Consider the following 24897-nt stretch of genomic DNA (forward strand, 5'->3'; position numbering starts at 1 on the left):
GCATTTCAATTGCAGTTCAGAACTTACACCACTGAATTGTAAGAGACATGTGTTCTGATTAATTTTAAAAAAGGTTCCAACTAATCAGTTAAAAGTCAGAGCAACTGATGAAGCAAAGATGAATTAGTTTTCATCAAGCGCAACATTTGGTTTGACAGCAGAGACCAAGACAGAGCTTTTGATCTGCTGGAGAGCAAAATCACTTTTTTCCTCTGACAATATTTTGCTCCCAGCTCCAAGTTGTTCATTTAGCTGAGAAACAATCAGACATGTTGGCAGGTAAAATACCTTTTACACCCATTATTGGTCATTTATTCTGAGACAAATCGATTTCATGTTGCTGACCACAGCTGTATTATTATCTTGTCTCTAGTTAATTAGTATATAACACTATCAATATACACTATATTTATAATAAATTACAAGAGTGTGATTGCATGCGCACCGTGCTAAGACTGTGGCCATGCATCCCTTACAGTGATCCATCTTTTAGTCAGTGCCCCTTATAGATTTGTGTCCATAGGACATAGATGTGAAGGTAATACTTCCATGTATTACATAGGTGACCGCAACTCCCTCATGAAAAACATTATTTCAGACTAAGTCCTTCAGTGTGATGCATGTACAACTCCATTTCCTTTGCATAGTTAATATTTGTTCTTTCACCAATGTCACTTTCACCCCCCTCATTGTGTTGAATTTTAATCCTTCACTGTGGTCAATTGTGAGTAAGACACCTTCACTTTGATGTTTAAAATCACACAACACCAGGTTATAGTCCAAAAGGTTTATTTGGAAGCACTAGCTTTCGGAGCGACGCTCCTTCATCAGGTGGTTGTGACCTCCAAATTTGCGCTTTGATGATTTGTGCCAACGAGTGCCTGTGATCACTGCTGTTTACATGGGACTCATTAATGATCATCAGAACGTGAGATTTCATCTCAAATTATTCAGTATGTGAGTGGTTCATGTTGATTAATGGCTTTGTCAGTGCCCACACTGAGACCATTCTATTTCTCAGTGCATACCCTGACCAGCTGCTAAATGTGTGAGCATATGTGTTTGAATGCATTCAGTGTAATGGCAGCTCAACAGAACTCTTTGTACCTGTGAGACCCTCAATGTTTTGTACAGGTATTTGGGACTCTCTCACAGTGATGGTCATGTATATGAATCCATCAATGTGCTTAAGGCTTTTGTGCATCCTTGAAAGTATTGCTGTGAATATGAGTTACTCACTATGATAAATACATTAGTGAGTATCTCATTGTGTTCAGTCTGTGATTTATGACACTCTCTGCTGTGACCTTTAAGGGAGGTCCATCACTGTGGTATTTCATGAATGTGAGCCATTCAGTGTAATCAGTTTGAGGGGAGATCGTCGCTGTAATATTTGCTTAATTGTGAGCCTTTCAATTAAATCGGTGATGGAGTGTGACCTCCGCAAAATGAACTTTGCGTTGGTGTTAGACTCTCACTTTGTGAACTGAGGCATGAGCACATCACTATTATCAGTGTGTGCTTGAGGACTAGCATGGAAATAGACAGTCACTGTGCCTTTCTCACTATGTGCAGCTGCTGAAAATGTCACATTTACGCAAATATGAAAATATGAGATTCCTTAAGCTAATCAATTTGAATGTGCTTCCAATAATTTGGCCTTGGAAGATCTGACTGTGACATTATGTTCATTCTGTGTTTACATTACATAGAACATAGAAAAGTACAGCACAGAACAGGCCCTTTGGCCCACGATGTTGTGCCGAGGTTTAAGCCTAACATAAAATATAATAACTTTTAACCTACACATCCCTCAACTCACTGCTATCCATGTGCATGTCCAGCAGTCACTTAAATGTCCTTAATGACGCTGCTTCCGCCACCACAGCTGGCAACTCATTCCATGCATTCACAACTCTCTGCGTAAAGAACCTACCTCTGATGTCTCCTTTATACCTTCCTCCTAATATCTTCAAACTATGACTCCTACCCTGAAGAAGGGTTTATGCCCAAAACGTCGATTCTCCTGTTCCCTGAATGCTGCCTGACCTGCTGCGCTTTTCCAGCAACACATTTTTGGCCCTCCTCGTACCAGTCAATCCTGCTCTGGGGAAAAGTCTCTGGCTATTGACTCTATCTATGATTATTAGAGGCATGATGAATGGCCATATACTAACTAACTAGCTTGTGAGAACCCAATTTCTAAGTGTAGCTTTTACTTTACAGCAATACCTGTGTACATGCAACTCATTGTCAACAGTATGTTCCTGTGATCATTGTCTGAATGTGTTCATACACTGCAGAAGAACCTCTTTGGCCTATCAAGCCTGCAATTACACAAAAAAAAAAACCTCTAAGTCTACATGAGTCCCACTTTCCAGCACTTGGTCATTAGCCTTGAATGGGTTGACTTTTCAAGTGTTCCCATGCAAGCATTTATTTTTACAGGTTGTGAGGATTACTGCCATGATATATATTCGAGATTCCCATCATTCTCTCGATGAAAGAAAACTCAAATCATCTCTAAACTTCCCACCTTTCACATTCAAATTATGACCACTGTTGTTAACCCTTCAACTACTACTTCAACTACATAACTGGAGCAGATCCTTCTTCAGTCATGTCTGCTCTAAAGAAAAGAACCTGAGCTTACCCAGTCTCACTTATAGCTAAATGGCTCCAAGCCGGGCAACCTACTGGTGAATCTCCTCTGCACCCATTCGGTACAATCACATTGTACCAATAGCATGGTGAACAGAAATGCGCACAGTACTCCAGCTATGGCATAACCAAAATCCTGTGCAACTCCACTCTGCTCTGATTATCTATGGGACAAATGATAAAGGAAAGTGCCAAATATGTTTTCTTGATTAACCTATTGAACTCTCCGACTGGTTCCAGGAACTTTTGGACAAATACCTTGTAATCCATCTGTTGTTCTGAGCTTCCTGGTGTCCTCCATTCAATGAGCACTCCCTTGTCTTGTTATAAGTGCACAATGTCATGCTCATCAGTGTCTCTTCCATCTGCCATGATCAGCCCATCTAACCAAATGATCTTAGGGGCATTCATGACACTGAGGATGTCATGGATAGGTCAATTAGTGAGCTGATCACATCTCAAGGAAGAACTACACAGGCAGAAAGGCTTTGGGTGACCATCAGGAGAATGAGCAGGTGTGGACAGGAAGTGCAGGATTTCCCTGTGGCCATCTTTTTTTCAAACAGAAACAGTACTGGAGACTGTTGGCGTTGAATTCTCAGGGGAAGGCTATAACAGCCAAGTGTTTAGCACCAGAGTTCTCCCTGCTACATAGGAGGGGAGGATAAAAGACTGGGACAGCTTTACCTTTTAGGGACTCATTTGTAAGGGAAACTGACAGATGGCTCTGTGGCTGCAAAAAAGAATGGCATTATGCCTCCCTAGTGCCAGGTTCAGGGATGTCTCAGAGTGCTTCAGGACATTCTGAAGGGGAGGGTGAGTCAGCAATAGTTGTGCTACATGTCTGCACAGATGACATGCAAAAGAAACAAAGAAATGAAGTCGTACAACAGGAATTTGGAGAATAAGGAAATCCATCAGAACAAGAAAACATGGGACATATTAGGCACTTGGGAGAACAGGAAAGTGAAATTGTATCTTTTTGAATACAAGGAGCAGGACTGGTAAGGCTGAGTAACTGAGTGTAATGATCAGCTTGAGGGGAGATAATACTGTTGCAGCAATTGAGACGTGGTTGAAAGAAGGGCAGGACTGGCAGGTCAACAATCCAGAGTATAGACATTTCAAGTGTGGTCACGGGTAGGGCATAAGAGAGGTGATGCCATCACATAATCAATAAAGGCGACCATCACCTGCTGCAATGAGAGAGATGTCCTACAAGGCTCTTCAAATGAGACCATCTGTTTAGAAGTTAGAATTTTTTTTAAAAATCAGTTTGTTGGGAATATACTATCAGCCTTCCAATAGTCAATAGAAGATAAAGGAGCAGATATGTAGATAGACATGGTTATTGCTGTCAGGGATTTCAACTTTGTTAACATTAACTGGGATTACATCAGTGTGAAAGAATTAGGTGAATTAGGGGAATTTGTAAAGTGCATCCAAGAGAGCTTTTCGCACCTGTACTTGAATTGTTCCATGAGAGATGGAGCACTGTGAGACCGAATCATAGCGATTTGTAAGCACCGTTTAGGAAAGATTCTCGACGCAATATGTAAGCAGTCCAATCAGGGAAGGGATTATACTGGAACTAGTTTTGGGAAATGAGCCAGCCTGGTGAATGAAATTTAAGTGGTGGAGCGTTTTGGAAGTAGTGACCATAATACCATGGGTTTTAAGATGCTCATGGATTGGGATAACAGCAGTCCTCAGGCGAAGGTTTTAAATTGAGGAAACGCAAACAACCACAATATTAAACAGGAACTGGAGAATTTTGATTGGAGGCGAGTGTATGAGGGTGAATCGACATCAGACATGTGGGAGAAATTCAAACAGCAGTTGATAACAGTTCAGGAGCGGCACGTTCCTGCGAGAATGAAGGGTGGGTATCGCAAGTTCCATGAACCGTGGATGACCAGGGATGTTAGAAAGGAAAAGGAAGCCTATGGAAGGTCTAGTGGGATGGGAACTGACGAAGCCCTTGAAGTATATAGGAAGGTACAAAAGAACTTTGAAGAAGGTGTTTAGCCTGCTCACACCCATGCAGGCACCCTGTCACAGGCTTATATCTCATCACAAGGATGTTGCTGTGAAGAGAAGTTGAGTAGGTTAGGTTTATTTTCAGTAGAAAAAAGGAGATTGAGGGGGGACATGATTGAGGTTTACAAAATCATGAAGGGTGGATAGAGACAAGCTTTTTCCCAGGGTGAAGGATTCAATAACGAGAGGTCGTGCTTTCAAGGTGAGAGGTGGAAAGTTTAAGGGGGATACATGTGGCAAGTACTTCACACAGAGGGTGATGGGCATCTGGAGGTGGTAGAGGCAGGCACGGCAGATTCATTTAAGATGCGTCTGGACAGATGCATGAGTAGGTGGGGAGCAGAGGGATACAGATACTTAGGGATTGACCGACAGGTTTAGACAGTACATTTGGATCGGCTCAGGCTTGGAGGGCCAAAGGGCCTGTTCCTGGGCTTAAATTTTCTTTGTTCGCATTCCCACACATACTTGACCAAGCTTACACACACATACACACACTCTTCCATGCCCTCACACCCACATGTGCGCACTCACATGTAAACACTCACGCTGTGCTTCCTGCACGTGCACACATATAAAAAAAATTGTATTTGCAGAATTAAATTTAATTTGCTCAAAAACTGCATAAACCCATGTAAGATTCTGTGAGTCCCACTTTAGAAAGAGAACCAGCCTGACTCAACATTGGGACACAGACAGACTTTAACGTCACACCTTTAAGGCATTGTCTGAGCTGAGACGGCACCTATTGTTAGAAAAGCTGAAGCTACCTTGAGAATGTAACTTAAAGGGAGTTCTGGGATTTATATATTAGAGAACCGAAACTAGCATATCCCATTCTAAAAGATGAAAGACATAATCAATATTTGTTTAATATATCATTACAGCTCCTTGACACTGTAACCCTTTTGCTATACATTCTGTGTGTTATAGTTCTGTTTCACAACCACCTGATGAAGAGGCAGTGCCTCGAAAGCTAGTGCTTCCAAATAAACCTAGTGGACTCTAACCTGGTGGTGTGTGATCTTTAACTTCTTCCAGGTATGTTTGTCTTGAAGAAGTTCTGCTCTTCTCTTTGACAGGATTTCTGTTCCAATATTTCTTCTTGTTCACCATAATTACTTTTATTTTCTCTTCGAGTATTTGACAAAGTCTTTATCAGGGGTAGCGCAGTGGTTAGCACTGCTACCTCAAAAAAACAAAGAACAAAGTAAATTACAGCATAGGACAGGCCCTTCAGCCCTCCAAGCCTGCGCCAATCCAGATCCTCTATCTAAACGTGCCACCTATATTCAAAGGGTCTACATCCCTCTGCTCCCTGCCCATTCATGTATCTGTCTAGATACATCTTAAATGATGCTACCGTGGAGAAAGTGAGGTCTGCAGATGCTGGAGATCAAAGTTGAAACTTTATTGCTGGAACAGCACAGCAGGTCAGGCAGCATCCAGGGAACAGGAGATTCGACGTTTCGGGCACAGGCCCTTCTTCAGGAATGAGCAGAGAGTGTTCAGCAGGAGAAGATAAAAGGTAGGGAGGAGGGACTTGGAGGAGGGGAGTTGGAAATGTGATAGGTGGAAAGAGGTCAAGGTGAGGGTGATAGGTCGGAGTAGGATGGAGGCGGAGAGGTCAAGAAGAAGACTGCAGGTCAGGAAGGCGGTGCCGGGCTGGAGGGATTCGGCTGAGACAAGGTGGGGGGAGGGGGGATGAAGAAACTGGTGAAGTCCAAGTTCATCCCCTGCGGTTGGAGGGTTCCCAGTCGGAAGATAAGACGCTCCTCCTCCGACCGTCGGGTTGTTGTGGTTTGGCGGTGGATGAGTCCAATGACCTGCATATCCTCGGTGGAGTGGGAGGGGGAGTTGAAATGCTGTGCCACAGGTTGGTTGGGTTGGTTCGTCCGGGTGGCCCAGAGGTGCTCTCTGAATCGCTCCGCAAGTAGGCGGCCTGTCTCCCCAATATAGAGGAGGCCACACCGGCTGCAGCGGATGCAGTAGATAATGTGGGTGGAGGTGCAGGTGAATCTGTGGCGGATATGGAAGTTTCCCTTGGGGCCTTGGAGAGAAGTGAGGGGGGAGGTGTGGGCGCAAGTGTTGCACCTCCTGCGGTTGCAAGGGAAGGTGCCGGGAGTGGAGGTTGGGTCGGTGGGGGGTGTGGATCTGACAAGGGAGTCGCGGAGGGAGTGGTCTCTACGGAAAGCTGATAGGGGAGGGGAGGGAAATATATCCTTGGTGCTGGGGTCTGTTTGGAGGTGGCGGAAGTGACGGTGGATGATGCGCTGTACATGGAGATTGGTGGGGTGGTAGGTGAGGACCAGTGGGGTTCTGTCCTGGTGGCGGTTGGAGGGGCGTGGCTCAAGGGCGGAGGAGCGGGAAGTGGAGGAGATGCGGTGGAGGGCACCGTCGACCACGTCGGGGGGGAAATTGCGGTCCTTGAAGAAGGAGGCCATCTGTGTTGTACGTATTTTGAACTGGTCCTCCTGGGAGCAGATGCGGCGGAGACGAAGGAATTGGGAGAATGGGATGGCGTTTTTACAGGGGGCAGGATGGGAGGAGGTGAAGTCCAGGTAGCTGTGGGAGTCGGTAGGTTTGTAGTAGAGATGATGCTACCGTGCCCACCTCTTCCACCTCTGCTGGCAATGTGTTCCAGGTACCTACCACCCTCTGTGTAAAGAACTTATTATGCACGTCTCTTAAACTTTTCCTCTCTCACCTTGAACTTGTGACCCCTAATAATTGAGTCCCTGACTCTGGGAAAATGTTTCTTTCTATCCTCCCTGTCAACCTCTCCTCATAGTTAGCACCCTCCATACTAGGCATCATCCTGGTGAACCTCCTATGCACCCTCTCCAAAGCATCCACATCCTTTTGGTAATGTGGCGACCAGAATTGTACACTGTATTCCAAATGTGGCTGAACCAAAGTCCTAGACAACTGCAACATGACCTGCCAACTCTTGTACTCAATACCCCGTTCGATGAAGGATCTGCATTGTGACCTTCAGGGTATAATGGACCTGAACACCCAGATCTCTCTGTACATCAATTTTCCCCAGGGCTTTTCCATTTACCATGTACAGAACAGCCTCAATTATCCGAATGAGACAGGCGGGGAGGATTTTGTTTGGGTAACTGATCTGATCATATACCAAGAAGCCATACTGAATGTAAAAAAGCATGTTTAGGGAGTTTTTATTTCATTCAATTGATAAAATGTGTTACAAACACTGGATATTCCTTAAAAATTCATGATATTTTACAAATAAAATCACCTTTAATGTAAATAAAATTCATTGAGGTGGAGGCCAAATCCTCAAATATTCCTTAAGCACTCTATATATTTCTGGAGGAGATTTGAGGATCTAATGCTGTGCTCTACCAGAGAGTTTGTTTAAATCTATAATTTTGATGAGTCTGCTATTCAAATGAAGTAATCTTTGAATTCTGCAAATTGCAGGTTTTTATCTTTTATTGTTCAGAAGTATCTTGGTATTTTAGCGGCAGAAAATATTACTAGAGCAACATTACAAGCTGCGAGGAGCATGTTACACAAGTCTGGTTAAACTGCGAAGGATTAAACCCTCATCATCACATAAATATGGAAATCTAAGCATTAAACAAGGTCCTGAACAGTTTCTAAAATCACAAGAACATTTGTCAGTTTCCACTGAACTCAATGTCATGATAGAAAGACAGAAGCACCGCCTTGCTCATGCATTGACTTTCTCTGCCCTTTTTTTCATGAACGGCCCAGTGAAATGAAGGGAATAAAACACTTACTTTAGAAAAGGGCTATGTAACTAACCCTTACGTAAAAAATAATCCAATTGCTGCCGCTTGAGGTGCTTGTGTTTGCCAGCGTTTTCACGTGTTCTTCAGTACAGATAATTCAAATTCACTTTTAATCATTATGAACAAAAGATGCGACCATCGCGCCAGTGTCAGTAACACCTCTTTGATGTAATGTTTTTACGGGACCTTGAGATCTTGTTTCGATAATCCAAAATTCTGATTATTGCTGTTCAGATACTCGAGGTTGTTCGGGAGTTCACTTTTGGATTTTCCAAAATGCATCACCTCGCATTTGCCTGGATTGAATTCCATCTGCTATCTCTCTGCCCAACTCTCCAATTTATCTATAATCTGCTACATTCTCTGACAGTCCCCTTCACTATCTGCTACTCCACCAATCTTCATGTCATCTGCAGACTTGCTAATCAGGCCACCTACACCTTCCTCCAGATCAGTTCTGTATATAAAAAACAACAGTGGTCCCAACATGGGTCCCTGCAGAACACCACTGGTCACAGTTCGCCATTTTGAGAAACTCCCTTCCACTACTATTCTCTGTCTTCTGTTGCCCAGCTAGTTCTCTATCCATCTAGCTAGTACACTCTGGACCCCATGCAACTTCAGTTTCTCCATCAGTATTACATGGGGAACTTATCTAACACCTTACTGAAGTCCATGTATATGATATCTGCAACCTTTCCCTCATCAATCAACTTTGTCACTTTCTCAAAGCATTCTATTAAGTTGGTAAGTTCCCTGCACAAAACCATGCTGCCTGTCACCGTTAAGCCCATTTTCTTCCAAGTGGGAATCTATCCTGTCCCTCAGTATCTTCTCTAGCAGCTTCCCTACCACTGACGTCAGGCTCACTGGTCTATAATAACCTGGATTATCCCTGCAACCCTTCTTAGACAAGGGGACAACATTTGCAATTCTCCGGTACCTCACCTGTGTTCAAGGATGCTGCAAAGATATCTGTTAAGGCCCCAGCTATTTCCCCCATCGTTTCCCTCAGTAACCTGGCATAGATCTCATCTGGGCCTGGGGCCTTTTCCACCTTAATGCCTTTTAGATTACCCAACACTTCCTCGCTTCTTATGCTGACTTGACCTTGAGTAATCAAACATCTATCCCTAACCTCAACATTTGTCATGTCCCTCTCCTTGGTGAATATTGATGTAAAGTACTCATTAAGCATCGCAGCACCAGGGACCTGGGTTCAATTTTCGCCTTGGATGACTATCTGTGTGAATTCCTTCCACAATCCAAAGATGTTCTAGTTTGTTGGATTGGCCATGCTAAATTGTCCATAGCGTCCAGGGTCAGTGTATTAGCCAAGTGAGGAACACTGGTTTATGGGATTTAGAGTGGGATGCTACTGTGAGGGCCAATGTGAACTCAGTGGGCTGAATGGCTGCTTCCACAGTGTAGGGATTCTGTGAAAATTAGCTTTCATAACTATGATTCTATGACTCAATGACCTATTTCTTGCCTCCCTCCCTTTTTGAATTAGAGTGTCATATTGAGTTTTAGATTAGATTAGATTCCCTACAGTGTGGAAACAGGTCCTATGGCCCAACAAGTCCACACCTACCCTCCAAAGAGTAACCCACCCAGACTCATTTCCCTCTGACTAATGCACCTAACACTATGGGCAATTTAGCATGGCCAATTCATCTGGCCTGCACATCTTTGGACAGGGAAAGTGTGCAAACTTCACACAGACAGTCACCCGATGCTGGAATCAAACCTGGGACCCTGGTGCTGTGAGGCAGCAGTGCTAACCACTGAGCCACCATGCTTCTAATCCTCCAGGACCATTCTACTTCCTGTAAACAGTTTTTGATTCTGATACTCACTGTGATCAATTTTTGAGTTTGTTACTTTAGTAAATTTGCGAATGTTTTCTTTTTCTCAGTGTTTCTGATCTGTGAGTTAGTGTCACACCCTGTTATAAGTGTTTGTGTGTGTAACTCAGTGTAGTCCATGGGCAAGTGTGTTACATACTGTGGCCGGTAGGTGTGTCTTATTTACTGTGATTGCTGAGTGTGTTACTATGATCAATGTGTGAATGTGGTACTCACTGTGATCAGTTTGTGTTTATCTGTTGTGACCATTAGTGTAGTCAGTGTGTGAATATCCTATAAATACTAGTTGCTTACTTACTGTGTTACTCACTAAGATAAATGAATGAGAATGTTAATCACTGTGATCAGTGTCTCTCTCAGTGTGTTTGCATGTGTTAGGTAGTGCCCTCCAGTTCCACTTTATCCACTGGCTCAGAAATAGAGTCATAGAAATATACAGCACGGAAACAGACCCTTTGGTCCAACCTGTCCATGCCGACCAGATATCTCTACCCAATCTTGTCCCACCTGCCAGCACCCGGCCCATATCCCTCCAAACCCTTCCTATTCATATACCCATCCAAATGCCTTTTAAATGTTGTAATTGTACCAGCCTCCATCACTTCCCCTGGCAGCTCATTCCATACACGTACTACCCTCTGCATGAAAAAGTTGCCCCGTTAGGTCTCTTTGAAATCTTTCCCTTCTCACCCTAAACCTGTGCCCTCTAGTTCTGGACTCCTCCACCTCAGGAAAAGCACTTTATCTATTTATCCTATCTGTGCCCCCCATGATCTTACAAACTTCTATAAGGTCACCCCTCAGCCTCTGACCTTCCAAGGAAAACAGCCCCAGCCTATTCAACCTCTCCCTATAGCCCAAATCCTCCAACCCCATCAATATCCTTGTAAATTTTTTCTGAACCCTTTCAAGTTTCACAACGTCCTGAGTACTCAAATTCTGACCAATAAAGGAAAGCATACCAAATGCCTTCTTCACTATCCTATCTACCTGCGACTCCACTTTCAAGGAGCTATGATCCTGCACTCCAAGGTCTCTTTGTTCAGCAACAGTCCCTAGGACATTACCATTAAGTGTATAATGTTTTCCTTTCAGGCATGAAGGGCTGCAAGATGCAACAACTTAGTGATACCCATGCACCACTGGAAAATTCCTCCTTCTGTCTGACTCCATTCCCTCTCCTAAACACTTACTTATTCATATACCCATTCAGATGCCTATTAAATGTTGTAACTGCGCTAGTCTCCACCATCTCCTCTGGCATCTCATTCCATACACACCCCCCACCAGCTTCTGTGTGAAATGGTTGTCCCTTTAATACCTATCCCCTGTCATGTTAAACATAAGCCCTTTAGTTTGGGACTCCCCTACCCTGAGGAAGAGACTTATCCATGCCCCTTATGGGTTTATTAAACCCCTTTGAAGATCAACCCTCAGCCTCCAACATTCCAGGAAAAATATCCACAGCCTGTTCAGCCTCTCCCTGTTGCTCAAACATTGCAATGCTGGCAACATCTTTGTAAATTGATTAGATTTTAGATTAGATTCCCTACAGTGTGGAAACAGGGTCTTCGGCCCAACAAAGTTCACAGCAACCCTCCGAAGAGTAACCCACCCAGACCCATTCCCCTCTGACTAATGCACCTAACATTACAGGCAATTTAGCATGGCCAATTCACCTGACCTGCACATTTTTGGATTGTAGGAGGAAACTGGAGGAAACCTGAAGGAAACCCACACAGACACAGGGAGAATGTGCAAACTCTACACAGACAGTTGCCTGAGGCGGGAATTGAACCTGGGTCCCTGGCGCTGTGAAGCAGCAGTGCTAACCACTGAGTCGCCCTCATACATTAATGAATATAATCTAGCAAAGCAGCATTCTCTGACCGGGAATCAAACCCGGGATGTGGTGGTGAAAGTGCTGAATCCTAATCACTATATTTTGAACCCTTTCAAATTTCACATTATTATTCCTTTAGTAGGGAGACCAGAATTAAACAGTGTTCAAAAGTAGCCGAAACAATGTCTTATACAGCTGCAACATGGCACCCAATTCTAATACTCAGTGCTCTGACCAATAAAGGCAAGCCACATCAAATCCTTCTTCACTTTTTTTCGCCTGCAACTCCACTTACAAGTAACTATGAACCTGCATGTCAAGGTCTCTTTGTTTGGCAACACTCCCCTGAACCTTACCATTTAGTGTAAGTGCCCTGCCCAGATTTCCCTTACCAAAAAGCAGCAACTCACATTTGTCTAAATTAAGCTATTTGCCCACTTGGTCACTTTAATTTCTCTGCCATACTTACTGATTTGAACTCATCCGATCCATCCCTGACTTTGTAATCAAGCCTGCTGAGAAGATGGTGCTGTTGTACCGATCTGTACATTCTAGAAGTGAGATGCTAATTCTCAGACACCTCCTCCTCTCTTCTTGTACATGACCCCACTGTTGAACACCATGCTATTGTGTCCACAGCGATTACTCATCTCATTTCATAAGTGATCTCCCCTCCAAGCTCATAAGCCCCCTACACTGCCCAGCCACCTTCTACTCCCAAAGTCGATAAACAGGATTGGCCAGGCAGGCCCATTGTTTCTGCTTGCTCCTACCCCACAGAACACACCTCTTCCAACTCAACTCGATGTTTTCTTCCCTTGTCCAGTCCCTAACTACATAGATCAATGGTTCTTCTGACACTTTACACCAGTTTCAATATTTGTAGTTTGCAGGCTCCAGCCACCTCTTTACCAGAGACATGCAATCCCTTTACTTGTCTATCCCACATTCGGGTTGTCTCAGTGCACTCTGCTTCTTCCTAACGAAAACTATCTGAATGATCTCGATCCACCACCACTTTCCTCCACCTGGCTGAGCTCATCTTTTCTTTGAAGAACATCTCCATAAACTCCTCCTACTTTCTTCAGGTCAAAGGTGTGGCCTTTGGTATTGGCATCTGCCTGTGTCCTTGTTGGTTACATTGAATATTCCTTGTTCCAGACCTGTTTGAGCCCCCACCCACAATTCTTTCTCCAGTACGTCAGTTACATCGTTGGTGCTGTTTCCTTCTCTCCTCTGGAATTTCACTTTAAGTTTCCACCCTGCTCTCACCATCACCTGGTCCATCACTGAGTAAACTTCTCTTCCTTGACACCTCTGTTCCCATTTCTGGGGATAGGCTGGCCAACAATATCCACTACAGACCCATCAACGCTTTCAGTTACCTTCACTATACATCCTCACACGCTGCTTCCTGTAAAGTCTCTATTCCATTCTCCCACTTTCTTCATCTCAAATGCATCTTCATCCTTGCCCTTCATCCCAACCAGTCCACACCGACCATCTGTGGAGTAACCCACCCAGACCCGTTTCCCTCTGACTAATGCACCTAACACTATGGGCAATTTAGCATGGCCAATTCAGGTGACCCTGCACAACTTTGGACTGTGGGAGAAAACACAGGCAGACAAAGGGAGAATTTGCAAATTCCATACAGACAGTTGCCCGAAGCTGGAATCGAACCTGGGACCCTGGTGCTGTGAGGCAGCAGTGCTAACCGCTGAGTCACTGTGCCACCCCGTTAGCTCTGCTTTCTCTGCGCAGATGCTGCCAAACTGGTTGAGTCTTTGCCTCAATTTCTGTTTTGGTTTCTTCTTTCCAGTAGTCGCAGTTTTAAATTTGATTCCCTCAGTTTTATCCTCTTTTCTTTCCTTGCAATCTGTGTGCATCTGTTAGTTACTATTCATTAGTGTGAGGCTAAGTACATTATTCTCCGTAACCAGTGTCAGTATGTTCAGGCGTGCCTCTGTGTGTCCAGTGCTTCAATTAATGCCACTCAATATGGTCAATGTGTTGTTAACTGCCAGTTGTGGGCGGCACGGTGGCACAGTGGTTCACACTGCTGCCTCACAGCGCCAGAGACCTGGGTTCAATTCCCGCCTCAGGCGACTAACTGTGTGGAGTTTGCACATTCTCCCCGTGTCTGCGTGGGTTTCCTCCGGGTGCTCCGGTTTCCTCTCACAGTCCAAAGATGTGCAGGTTAGGTGAATTGGCCACGCTAAATTGCCCGTAGTGTTAGGTAAGGGGTAAATGTAGGGGTATGGGTGGGTTGCGCTTCGGCGGGGCGGTGTGGACTTGTTGGGCCGAAGGGCCTGTTTCCACACCGTAAGTAATCTAATCTAATCTATTAGGGTGGTGGCATGCACTCACTTGGATCAGTGTGCATGTATTTCAACAGTCACTGTGGTTACTGTGTGGATGTGCACCCCATTCAGGAATCAGTGCTAAAGTGTGCTTCCTATGTATTAGCCATATGATTCTGTGCTATTCTGCAATGTCAGCATTTATTCTTTGGTCTAAATTTATTTCTAACCATTGATGTATCTGGACATAATATTCATGTCCACATCAAAACTGTTACCTTGTACAAGTAGGAGAAAGTGAGGTCTGCAGATGCTGGAGATCAGAGCTGGAAATGTGTTGCTGGAAAAGCACAGCAGGTCAGGCAGCATCCAGGGAACAGGAGAATCGACATTTCGGGCATAAGCCCTTCTTCAGGAAGGGCTTATGCCCGAAACGTCGATTCTCCTGTTCCCTGGATGCTGCCTGACCTGCTGTGCTTTTCCAGCAACACATTTCCAACCTTGTACAAGTAAATAATTTATTATTCCTTTTGCTCATTGTATTATCTTTACTTGTTGTATTATATGGACATAGAACTTATAACAGTACAGCATAGTACAGGCCCTTCAGCCCTGAACATCGTGCTGACCTTTCATCCTACTCTAGGATCAGACCCTAGGATCAGACATACCCTTCATTATACTATCTTTCATGAGCCTATCCAAGAGTCAGTTAAATGTTCAGAAGCTGACTGTCTGATTCCTATGTCCCAATAAAAAAATTGGAAGATTAGTGGAATAATGTATAGACTTTTCACTCTGGGCCAAATAATAGAAGTAACAAAGCAGCTGTTACTCAGTAATTGAACTGTATCCCCAAACTCAACTCTGACTGAGAATAGAGCTAAACACTAAATTTGAATGAAAGATTTGAGGAGATCAGCTGTGTTAACAAAAAGGAGTGGTTTTGCGTGAATCCTAAATGGATGTGATGTGAGTTTTTAACTTCATTGTGTTCTATTTACTTAATTAATTTAAAGTTCCTTCAAATTGTTAGTGTTATGTAGAATTCAGCAATACCGGACTCAGAACTAAACTTGGGAAACTAACCAAAATCAAATTGTAACAATTACACATGCCAAATTGATTTCACTAAAAGCTAAATGATTTTCCCTTTTCTTTGCAGCCTTCCAAAGTGTCCTCCCGTAAAGAGAAACGAAGGAGTTTCCCCACATCTGACACTATGACAGGTCTGTCAACAAGGGATTGGTATTGAACCAAGGGGTGCAGAAACATCAAAGTATGTGGATGGAATTTTACTGAGGGAGATGGGTTAGGTATATATGAGGGTTTTTTATTCGTGAAAAGCATTTGTTTTGCAATGAATTAGGAAGGCTAATGCATTGTTGGCCTTTATTGCAAGAGGATTTGAGTGCGGGTGTAATGAGATTTCGCCTCAATTTTGGAGGAACTGGCTTAGACCGATCTTAAGGTACTGTGTATAACTTTGTCTCCATATCATGGGATAGTATTTTAATATAGGATATGTAATTAATGTTAGCAGATATCTTCCACTAATAGCAGGACAGTCCTATAAGTAGAGATTGTGCTGATTGGACTGATGTTCTGTAGTGCTACAAAGAATGCATGGTGACTTCCTTCACACTAAAAAAAATTGAAGAAAAACACATAAGACCTTAAGACCACGGGTATAGAAATAGACTGTTAGATCCATTGAGTCTGCTCCACCATTCGATAATGGCCGACGTGTTTCTCAACTTCATTCTCCTGCCTCATCCCATAACCATTGATTCCCTAACTAATCAAGTATCTATGTATCTCTGTCTTCAAACACTCCGTGACTTGTCCTCCACAATCTCTACAGCAATGAGTTCTACAGACTGATCCATCTCAGGTTGAAGAAATTTCTCCTCATCTTAGTTCCAAACGGTTGTCCCTACACTCTGAGGTTGTACCCCTAGGTCTCTCCTACAAACATCTTCTCAAGTATCCAGGTCTCTCAGTATTCTGTCAGTTTAAATAGATCACCCTTCATCCTCTAAACATTGTATGATGTCCACAACATCATTTCAGCCAATTTCAGTCTGCGCGACAAGTTCATTTACCTTGTTTCATATCTTGTGCGCATTACGTACACCGTCCTCAGTCCTGCGTTGACCGCCCCTCCTTCTAACATTTATCTCCTTATCTGCTGTGCCTCAAGTTAGATTCCTCACTCCTTCCAGACTCTCTTGTTCTATGAGTTGTTCTGGAGCCATTAATAACCTTTTCTTACCCTTCCTTCACCTTTAACTTTGTCCATAATTGTACATGCAACTTAACCCCACCCCACGACCTATTTAGTTTAAATCACTGTCCTAGTAATGTGATTGATCTCAGGATTTCACCCCAACCACTGTCCTGTCCCCCTTAGTCCAGGACTTCCTCACCGACAGTCGGGACACCACTCATGCTGCTCACCTCCTCCAAGACTTCCGTTTCCCTGACCTCCTATGCCTTATCTTCACCATGGACATAGAGTCCCTGTACACATCGATCCACCATGACAAAGGCTTCCAAGTGCTCTGTTTCTTCCTTTCACACCATCCCAACCATCACCCTTCCACTGACACCCTCATCTGCTTGGCTGAACTAGCCCTGACCCTCAACAACTTCACCTTCTAATCCTCCCACTTCCTCCAAACCAAAGGGATAGCCATGGGCACCCGCATGAGTGCCAGCTATGCCTGTCTCTTTGTCGGGCACATGGAACTGTCCATCTTCCGCAGCTGCACCGGGGCCATCCCCCACTTGCTCCTCCGCTACATCAGTGACTGTATCGGCACTACCTCATGCTCCCACATGGAAGTTGAACAATTTATCAATTTCATTAACACTTTTTACCTGGACCTCAAACTCACCTGGGCCATCTCGGACACCCCTCACCCTACCCTCCTGGACCTCACCATCTCCATTTCTGGCGACTGACTGACCACGGACATCTACTACAAATCCACGGACTCTCGCAGCTACCTGTTTTACACCTCCTCCCACCCTGAATCCTGTAAAAACACCATCACTTATTCCCAATTCCTCTAGCTTCTGATCCCAAGATCAATTCCATCATAGAACATCCCGGATAGCCTCCTTCTTTAAAGACTGCAAATTCCCCTCCCATGTGATCGATGATGCCCTCCATTGCATCTCCTCCACTTCCCACACTTTTGCCCTTGACCTCTACCCCTCCAACTGCAACAAGGTCCTCACCTTCCACCCCACCAACTTCCGTATACATCGCATCATCCTCCCCCTCTCCTGCCACCGATAAACAAACCCCATCATGAGGGATATATTTGCCTCCCCATCCCTATCAGTGTTTCAGAGAGACCATTCCTTCTGTGACCCTCTTATCAGATCCACCCACCAGCCCACACCCCACTCCCTGCACCTTGCCCTGCCACTGCAGGAAGTTCAAAACCTGCACCCACACCACTCCCCTTCACATCCGTCCAGGGCACAAAAGGATCCTTCCACATCCGACAGAAATTCACCTGTACCTCCACAAATGTCCCCTACCGTACCCATTGCACCTGATGTGGTCTCCTCTACATTGGGGAGACAGGACGCCAATTTACAGATCATTTCTGAGAGCATCTCTGGGACACCCGCACCAACCAATCCCACTGCCCCATGGCTGAACCCTTCAACACCCCCTCCATTCCACGAAGGACATGCAGGTCCTGGCCTCCTGCATCACCAAACCCTAACCGCCCAATGCCAGGAGGAAGAACTCCTCACCTTCTGCCATGGGACCCTTTGACCACACAGGATTAGTGCGGATTTTACCAGTTTCCTCATTTCACCTCCCCCCACTTTGTCCCAGTCCCAAGCCTCTAACTCAGCATGGCCCTCTTGACATGTCCATCATCTTTCCCATCTATCCGTTCCACCCTCCTCTCCGACCTATCATCTTCACCACCACCTTCATCTACTTATTGTCTTCTCAGCTCCTTTCCCCCCATTTATCTCCCAGCCCCCAAGCCCACAAGCCTCATTCCTGATGAAGGGTTTATGCAAGAAATGTCGATTCTCCTGCTCCTTGGATGCTGCCTGACCTGCTGTGCTTTTCCAGCACCACACTCTCGACTCTGATCTCCAGCATCTGCAGTCCTCACTTTCTCCTAGTAATGTCATTCACCAGGTTATTTGTCCCAGCGTGATTTAGGTCGAGCCCATCTCATAAATACAGCTCCTTCACTCCCTACTATTAGTGCCAATGTATGAACTCAAACCCATTTTTCCCACACCAATCTTTGAGCCACACCTTTACCTCTTTAACCTTGTTCACTATATGCCAATCAGCTCATGGTTCAGGCAGTAATCCAGAGGTTAACATTATTTTTGGTTTTTCAAAATTTAGTCCCTAGCTGCTCATATTCCCTCAACAAAACCTCTTTCCTCTTTCTTCCTATATTGCTGGACCATGATCATTTGATCTTTCCCCCACTCCAATTTCGTTTGCACCCCAAATAAAATATTCTGATTAGATTAGATTCCCAACAGTGTAGAAACAGGCCCTTCGGCCCAACAAGTCCACACCGACCCTCTGAAGAGCAATCCACCCAGATACATTCCCCTCTATTTACCCCTGACTAATCCACCTAACACTACAGGTAATTTAGCATGGCCTATTCACCTATCTTGCGCATCTTCGGACCGTGGGAGGAGACCGGAGCAAACCCACATGGGGAGAATGTTCAAACTCCACACAGACAGTTGCCCGCGGCGGGAATTGAACCTGGGTCCCTGGTACTGTGAGGCAGCAGTGCTAACCACTGAGCCACCATGCTGCCCAGATGCTGAGCAACTTGGGACACTTAATACTGGTGACAGAGAACTGAATCTCTTCCCCTAACTATACTATCCTCGATTGTTGCTACATTTCTCTTTTCTCATTCCCTCTTGAATAGCTCCTTGTACCATGATACTATGATCAGTTTGTTCATCTTCTTATGAATTCATCCAGCACAGAAACAGACCCTTTGGTCCAATCAGTCTATGCCAACCATAATCCCAAACAAAATTAGTCCCACCTGCTTGCATCTGGCCCATATCCACCCAAAGTCTCATCCAAACAGTGAGAAATATCTCAAACCTGTTAGACAAGTTCAAGGACTGAGGCTGTTTCAGTGCTATCTTGTGAGTCCCTCGACCTGCCCCACATCCTGCTTTCCCTGATGACTGACTGAATCAGAGTAGTTAATCAAAGAGGGTGTGGCTGCCTCCTGAAACATAGCGTCCCGGTCAATCTCCCTCCCCTTGCTGTGTTGCAGTGTTCAAAGCTCAGACTCCAGCTCATCAACCCTGAGCAGGAGTTCTCAAGCGACTTGCTGTCGATGTGGTCAATGTGAACCTCAATGGGGTCCACCAGCTCTCACATTACGCAGGTATAGCACATCATCTAGCCCTGTACCTCAATTTAAATTACTTAGTTCTTAATTTGTTTTCTTTAAAAACTCCTAATTTTTTTTCAGTATATAACTGAGTTTATAACTCTGAGCCAAAAAAGCAAACAGAGCACCTCTGCCCCTGTGCACAGAATTCTCACCCTGCCTCCAAAATCCCTGAATGATATATTCACTTGGGCTGTACTGTATCTCACTCCCAGTGTGATCTCTCCTTCTGTGCAGGCGAAGCTTCCTGAGTGTGCTCTTTCAACAGGTCCTCCCTTATACAGAGCTGAGATGACTCGTATTAGTTAAACTTCAAGAGTTATCTCCATCAATTGAGGCCCTATTCAAGGTTCACACTACCCCTGAGAAAGCTGAGTTAGCTACTTCATTAACATTTTAACTAGACAATTGAATTTAAAATGGAGAACGAAAATGAAGGTTTTATTATTTGTTAATATGTTCAGCCAGCATCTTATGTACATTTCACATAGCTGAACTGGATTAGGGACATGCAGCAGTGGTTTTGGAATTAGAAATGATTAGATTACCTACAGTGTGGAAACAGACCCTTCGGCCCAACAGTCCACACCGATCCTCCACACCCACCTAGACCCATTTCCCTCTGACTAATGCACCTCACACTATGGGCAATTTAGCATGGCCAATTCACTTAACCTGCACATCTTTGGACTGTGGGAGGAAACCAGAGCACTCGCAGGAAACCCACACAGACACGGGGAGAATGTGCAATCTCCACACAGGCAGTTGCCCGAGGCTGGAATTGAACCTGGGTCTCTGGTGGTGTGAGGCAGCAGTGCTAACCATTGAACCACCGTGCCGCCCGGTGGCTACTGGAACTGTGAGGATATTGCTGAGACTAGTGTCTGAGAAATTTGAATTCAAATTCTCCAGTTGAAAGCTTATTGTTAATCCAGATCCAAGGTCAAAGCTACATAATCTTATTCCGTTCACTTCTCAGTGATTCAGGCCTGAATAAAGACGTGTGATATGCTGTATTGTTGGATTGGCTAATCCTCTGTTATTTTTATCTGCAATGCCTTCCGTCACATCTCCTCCACTACCTGCATTACTGCCCCCACCCCCAATCGCAACAAGGTTAGAAACCCCGGCCCTCACATTCCATCCAGATGAATTTCCAGATGCAGCGCATTATCCTCCGCCATTCTTGCCCTTGCAGTCAGACCCCAGCACAAAAAATATATTTCCCTCCCCACCCCTATCTGCATTCCGCAGAGATTATTCCCTTCGCAACTCCCTTGTTAGGTCCTTGCTCCCCATTAATCCACCCTATACACTCTTACCCTCTTCCCCTGCCGCCACACAAGATGCAAAACCTGTGCCCAAACCTCCCACATCACTTCCGTCCAAAATCCAAAAGGATCATTTCAAATCTAGCAGAGATTTTCCTGCACATCCTCCCATTTCATTTACTGCATCTGTTCCTTTTGATGTGGTCTACTCTATATCGGGGAGATCGAGCGCCAACTTGCAGTATGGTTCTCTGGTCTGCACGCACCAACTGACCCCACTACCCTGTGGCCAACCACTTCAACTCCCCGTCCCACTCCCCAAAGGACATGCGATACCTGGGCTTCCCCCACCGCCAAATCAAAGCTACCCGCCGACTGGAGGAAGAACACCTCACCTTCTGCCTCGGGACCCTTCAATCACACAGCATCAACATTGACTACAACAGTTTCCAAATCTCCCCACCCTCCACCTCATACTAGGTCCAACCCTCCAACTCGGCACCGCCCTCTTGACCTGACCCACCTGTCCACCCTCCCTCCCACCTACATTCCTGATGAAGGGCCTATGCCCGAAACATCTGCTCCTCGGATGCTGCCTGACCTGCTGTGCGTTTTCCAGCGCTACGCTTTTCGACTCTGACTCTCCAGCATCTGCAGCCCTCAATTTCTCCAGGCTTGTTGTCTGACTGTGTTAATGTGTTCCTTCTGCATCTTTGTAGAAATCCAAGAATCAGAACCTGGCGACGATGAACCAGACTCGGAAAGCTGTCGTGGGAATCAGAGTGCAGAGTGTTCTCATGGCGAAAATCCCTTGAGCTTGCAAAGAAAACAAGATGCTGCTTGAACCTGGTTAGTGAGTGGTTTTCCCATATGCTGTTCCCATGGATAGCTACTCAATAAAAAGGTAGAGGCACTTCATTATAGAGGAGATAGAAAGGTTTTAAGGGTGTAACACACGAGGATAATTTTGTTTTATATACCATCAAATGAAAGAGCTCTCTAGCATGTTGATAGCTTGCTTGGCGACAAATCAGTTAATGTACAATAAGAAGAATACATTACAGAAACAGGCCATTCAGCCCTCCAAGCCTGTGCCACTACATCTTGTCCTTCCACGTGAAAACTGTCTTCACTCATAGGATCCATAACCCTCGATTCCCTTCCTATTCATGCATTTATCCAGGTGCTTCTTGAATGCTGCTATTGTGTCTTCTTCCACCACCTTCTCTGGTAGAGTGTTCCAGGCACTCACCAGCCTTTGAGTGAAAAACCTGCCTTGCACATCTACTTTAAACTCCCCCTGCACCTTGAAGCCATGTCCCCTAGTAATTGACTCCTCCATCCTGGGAAAAAAAAACCTCATACTTTCCACTCTATCCATGCCATTCACAATCTTATAAACGTCTATTAGGTCGCCCTTCAACCTCTTGCATTCCAGTGAAAACAAGCCTAGTCTATCCAACCGTTTTCCCCAATACCAGGCAACAACCTGGCAAATCTTTTCTGTACCCACTCCAAAGCATCCACAACCTTCTGGTAGTGTGGTGACCAGAATTGTCCACAATATTCCAAGTATGGCTTAACTAAAGTTCTATAAAGCTTCAGTATAGCTTACTTATCATTTATGTAGACCACGAACAGCACAGCTCCCAGCACTGATCCCTGTGGAACACCAATAATCATAACCCTCCAATCCGACATGCATCCTTCCACCGCTACCCTCTGTCTCCTCTGACTAAGCCAGTTCTGTATCCACATTGCCAGCTCACTCCTGATACCACGGGAGTTCACTTTTTGTACCAGTCTGCCAGGAGGGACCTTGTCAAAGGCTTTACTGAAGTCCATGTAGACAACTTCAACCACTTTACCCTCATCAATCATCTTCGACACCTCCTCAAAAAGCTCAAACAAGTTAGTGAGGCATGACCTCCCCTGCACAATACCATGCTGTCTATCGCCCATAAATCCATTTAGATTACTTACAGTGTGGAAACAGGCCCTTCGGCCCAACAAGTCCACACCGACCCTCTGAAGAGCAACCCACCCAGACCCATTCCCCTAAATTTACCCCTTTACCTAACACTACGGGCAATTTAGCATGGCCAATTCACCCAACCTGCACATTTTTGGACTGTGGGAGGAAACCCACGCAGAAACAGGGAGAATGTGCAAACTCCACACAGACAGTCACCCGAGGTGGGAATTGAACCCAGGTCTCTGGCGCTGTGAGGCAGCAGTGCTAACCACTGTGCCACTGTGCCACCCACATTTACTTTGAAATGCATATAGGTCTTGTCCCTTTTTCAATAATTTCCTTACTACCGATGTGAGGCTCACAGGACTATAATTTCCAGGGTTATCACTGCTACCCATCTGAAGCAGTCGGACAACATTGACCGTTTTCCAGTCCTCTGGGACCTCATCGTGGCCAAAAGGATACAAAGATGCATGTCAAATTCATCAGCAATTTGTTCTCTTGCCTCCCTCAATATTCTGGGATCGATCCCATCAGGTCCCGGGAAATTATCTAAGTTAAAACCTTTTATGATGCATACCTTTTTAATAGGAATTTGGCTGAGAAATTCACCTCTCTTTTCCCTGACTACCCTCTTGTGTTTTATAAAGTTAAAAATCACACAACCCCAGGTTATAGTCCGACAGGTTTATTTGGAAGCACTCCTTTGTCAGGTGGTTGTGTAAGGAACAGCGCTCCGAAAGCTACTGCTTCCAAATAAACCTGTTGGACTATAACCTGGAGTTGTATGATTTTTAACTTTGTCCACCCCAGTCCAACACCGCCATCTCCAAGTCATGGCTTTTTATAAAGGCATGTGAAGTCTTGTGATTCTCCTTAATCCTATCAGCTCATGACCTTTCATGACCCCTTATAGTCCTTCTCATTCCTTCTTTAAGTTCTTTACATACTTCAAGGGCTTTGTCAGTTCCCATGCTTCTGGACCTTATATATGCTTCATTTTTCTTTTTGACCAAGGGCATAACATCCCATGTTGTGCAAGGTTGATGTAACTTGCCATCCCTATCTTTTCATTCTCGCAGGGATGTGCTACTCCTGAACTCTTACCAATTGCTATTTGAGATGCTCCCATAAACAACACAAAACAGTACAGTTGAGTACAGGCCCTTTGGCCCTCGACGTTGCGCCACCATGTGAAACCAACTAAAGCACATCTAACCTATACTATTCCATTATCATCCAAATGTTTATCCAATGACCAATTAAATGCCGTTAAAACGTTGGTCTACTACTGTTGCAAGCAGTGTGTTCCACATCCCTACTGCTCTCTGACATCTGTCCTATATCTATCACCCGTCAATTTAAAGCTATGTCTCCTTGTGCTAGCCATGACCTTCCAAGGAAAAAGACTCTCATTGTCCACCCGATCCAATCCTCTGATCAACTTGAATGCCTCTATTAAGTCACTTTTTAACCTTCTTCTCTTGAAGAAAAACAGCCTTATGTCCCTCAGCCTTTCCTCATAACAGCTTCTCTCAATACCAGAAAACATCCTGGTAAATCTCCTCTGCAGCGTTTCCAATGCTTCCACATCCTTCCTATAATGCGGCAACCAGAACTGTACACTGTATTCTCAGTGTGGACGTACCAGACTTTTGTACTGGTACATGACCTCATGGCTGCAAAACTCAAACCCTCTACTAATAAACGTTAACACAC

At 44.8% G+C, this 24897-nt stretch overlaps 1 protein-coding gene across 1 annotated transcript in view; it reads left to right on the top strand.

Annotated features, from left to right (window-relative positions):
* LOC122541282 (protein phosphatase 1 regulatory subunit 1A-like) overlaps positions 1 to 24897 on the top strand; it is an 82594-nt gene that overhangs the window by 51617 nt on the left and 6080 nt on the right. The window contains exons 4-5 of the mRNA XM_043677906.2: positions 15666 to 15729; positions 21923 to 22052. Coding sequence (XP_043533841.1) covers positions 15666 to 15729; positions 21923 to 22047 — 189 coding nt within the window. The 3' untranslated portion in view covers positions 22048 to 22052. The remainder of the gene's footprint in view (positions 1 to 15665; positions 15730 to 21922; positions 22053 to 24897) is intronic.

The sequence above is a fragment of the Chiloscyllium plagiosum genome, unplaced genomic scaffold (assembly GCF_037043375.1).
Source record: "Chiloscyllium plagiosum isolate Xiang-an unplaced genomic scaffold, Cpla_swu_hap1 HiC_scaffold_35, whole genome shotgun sequence".
Taxonomy (NCBI): domain Eukaryota; kingdom Metazoa; phylum Chordata; class Chondrichthyes; order Orectolobiformes; family Hemiscylliidae; genus Chiloscyllium; species Chiloscyllium plagiosum.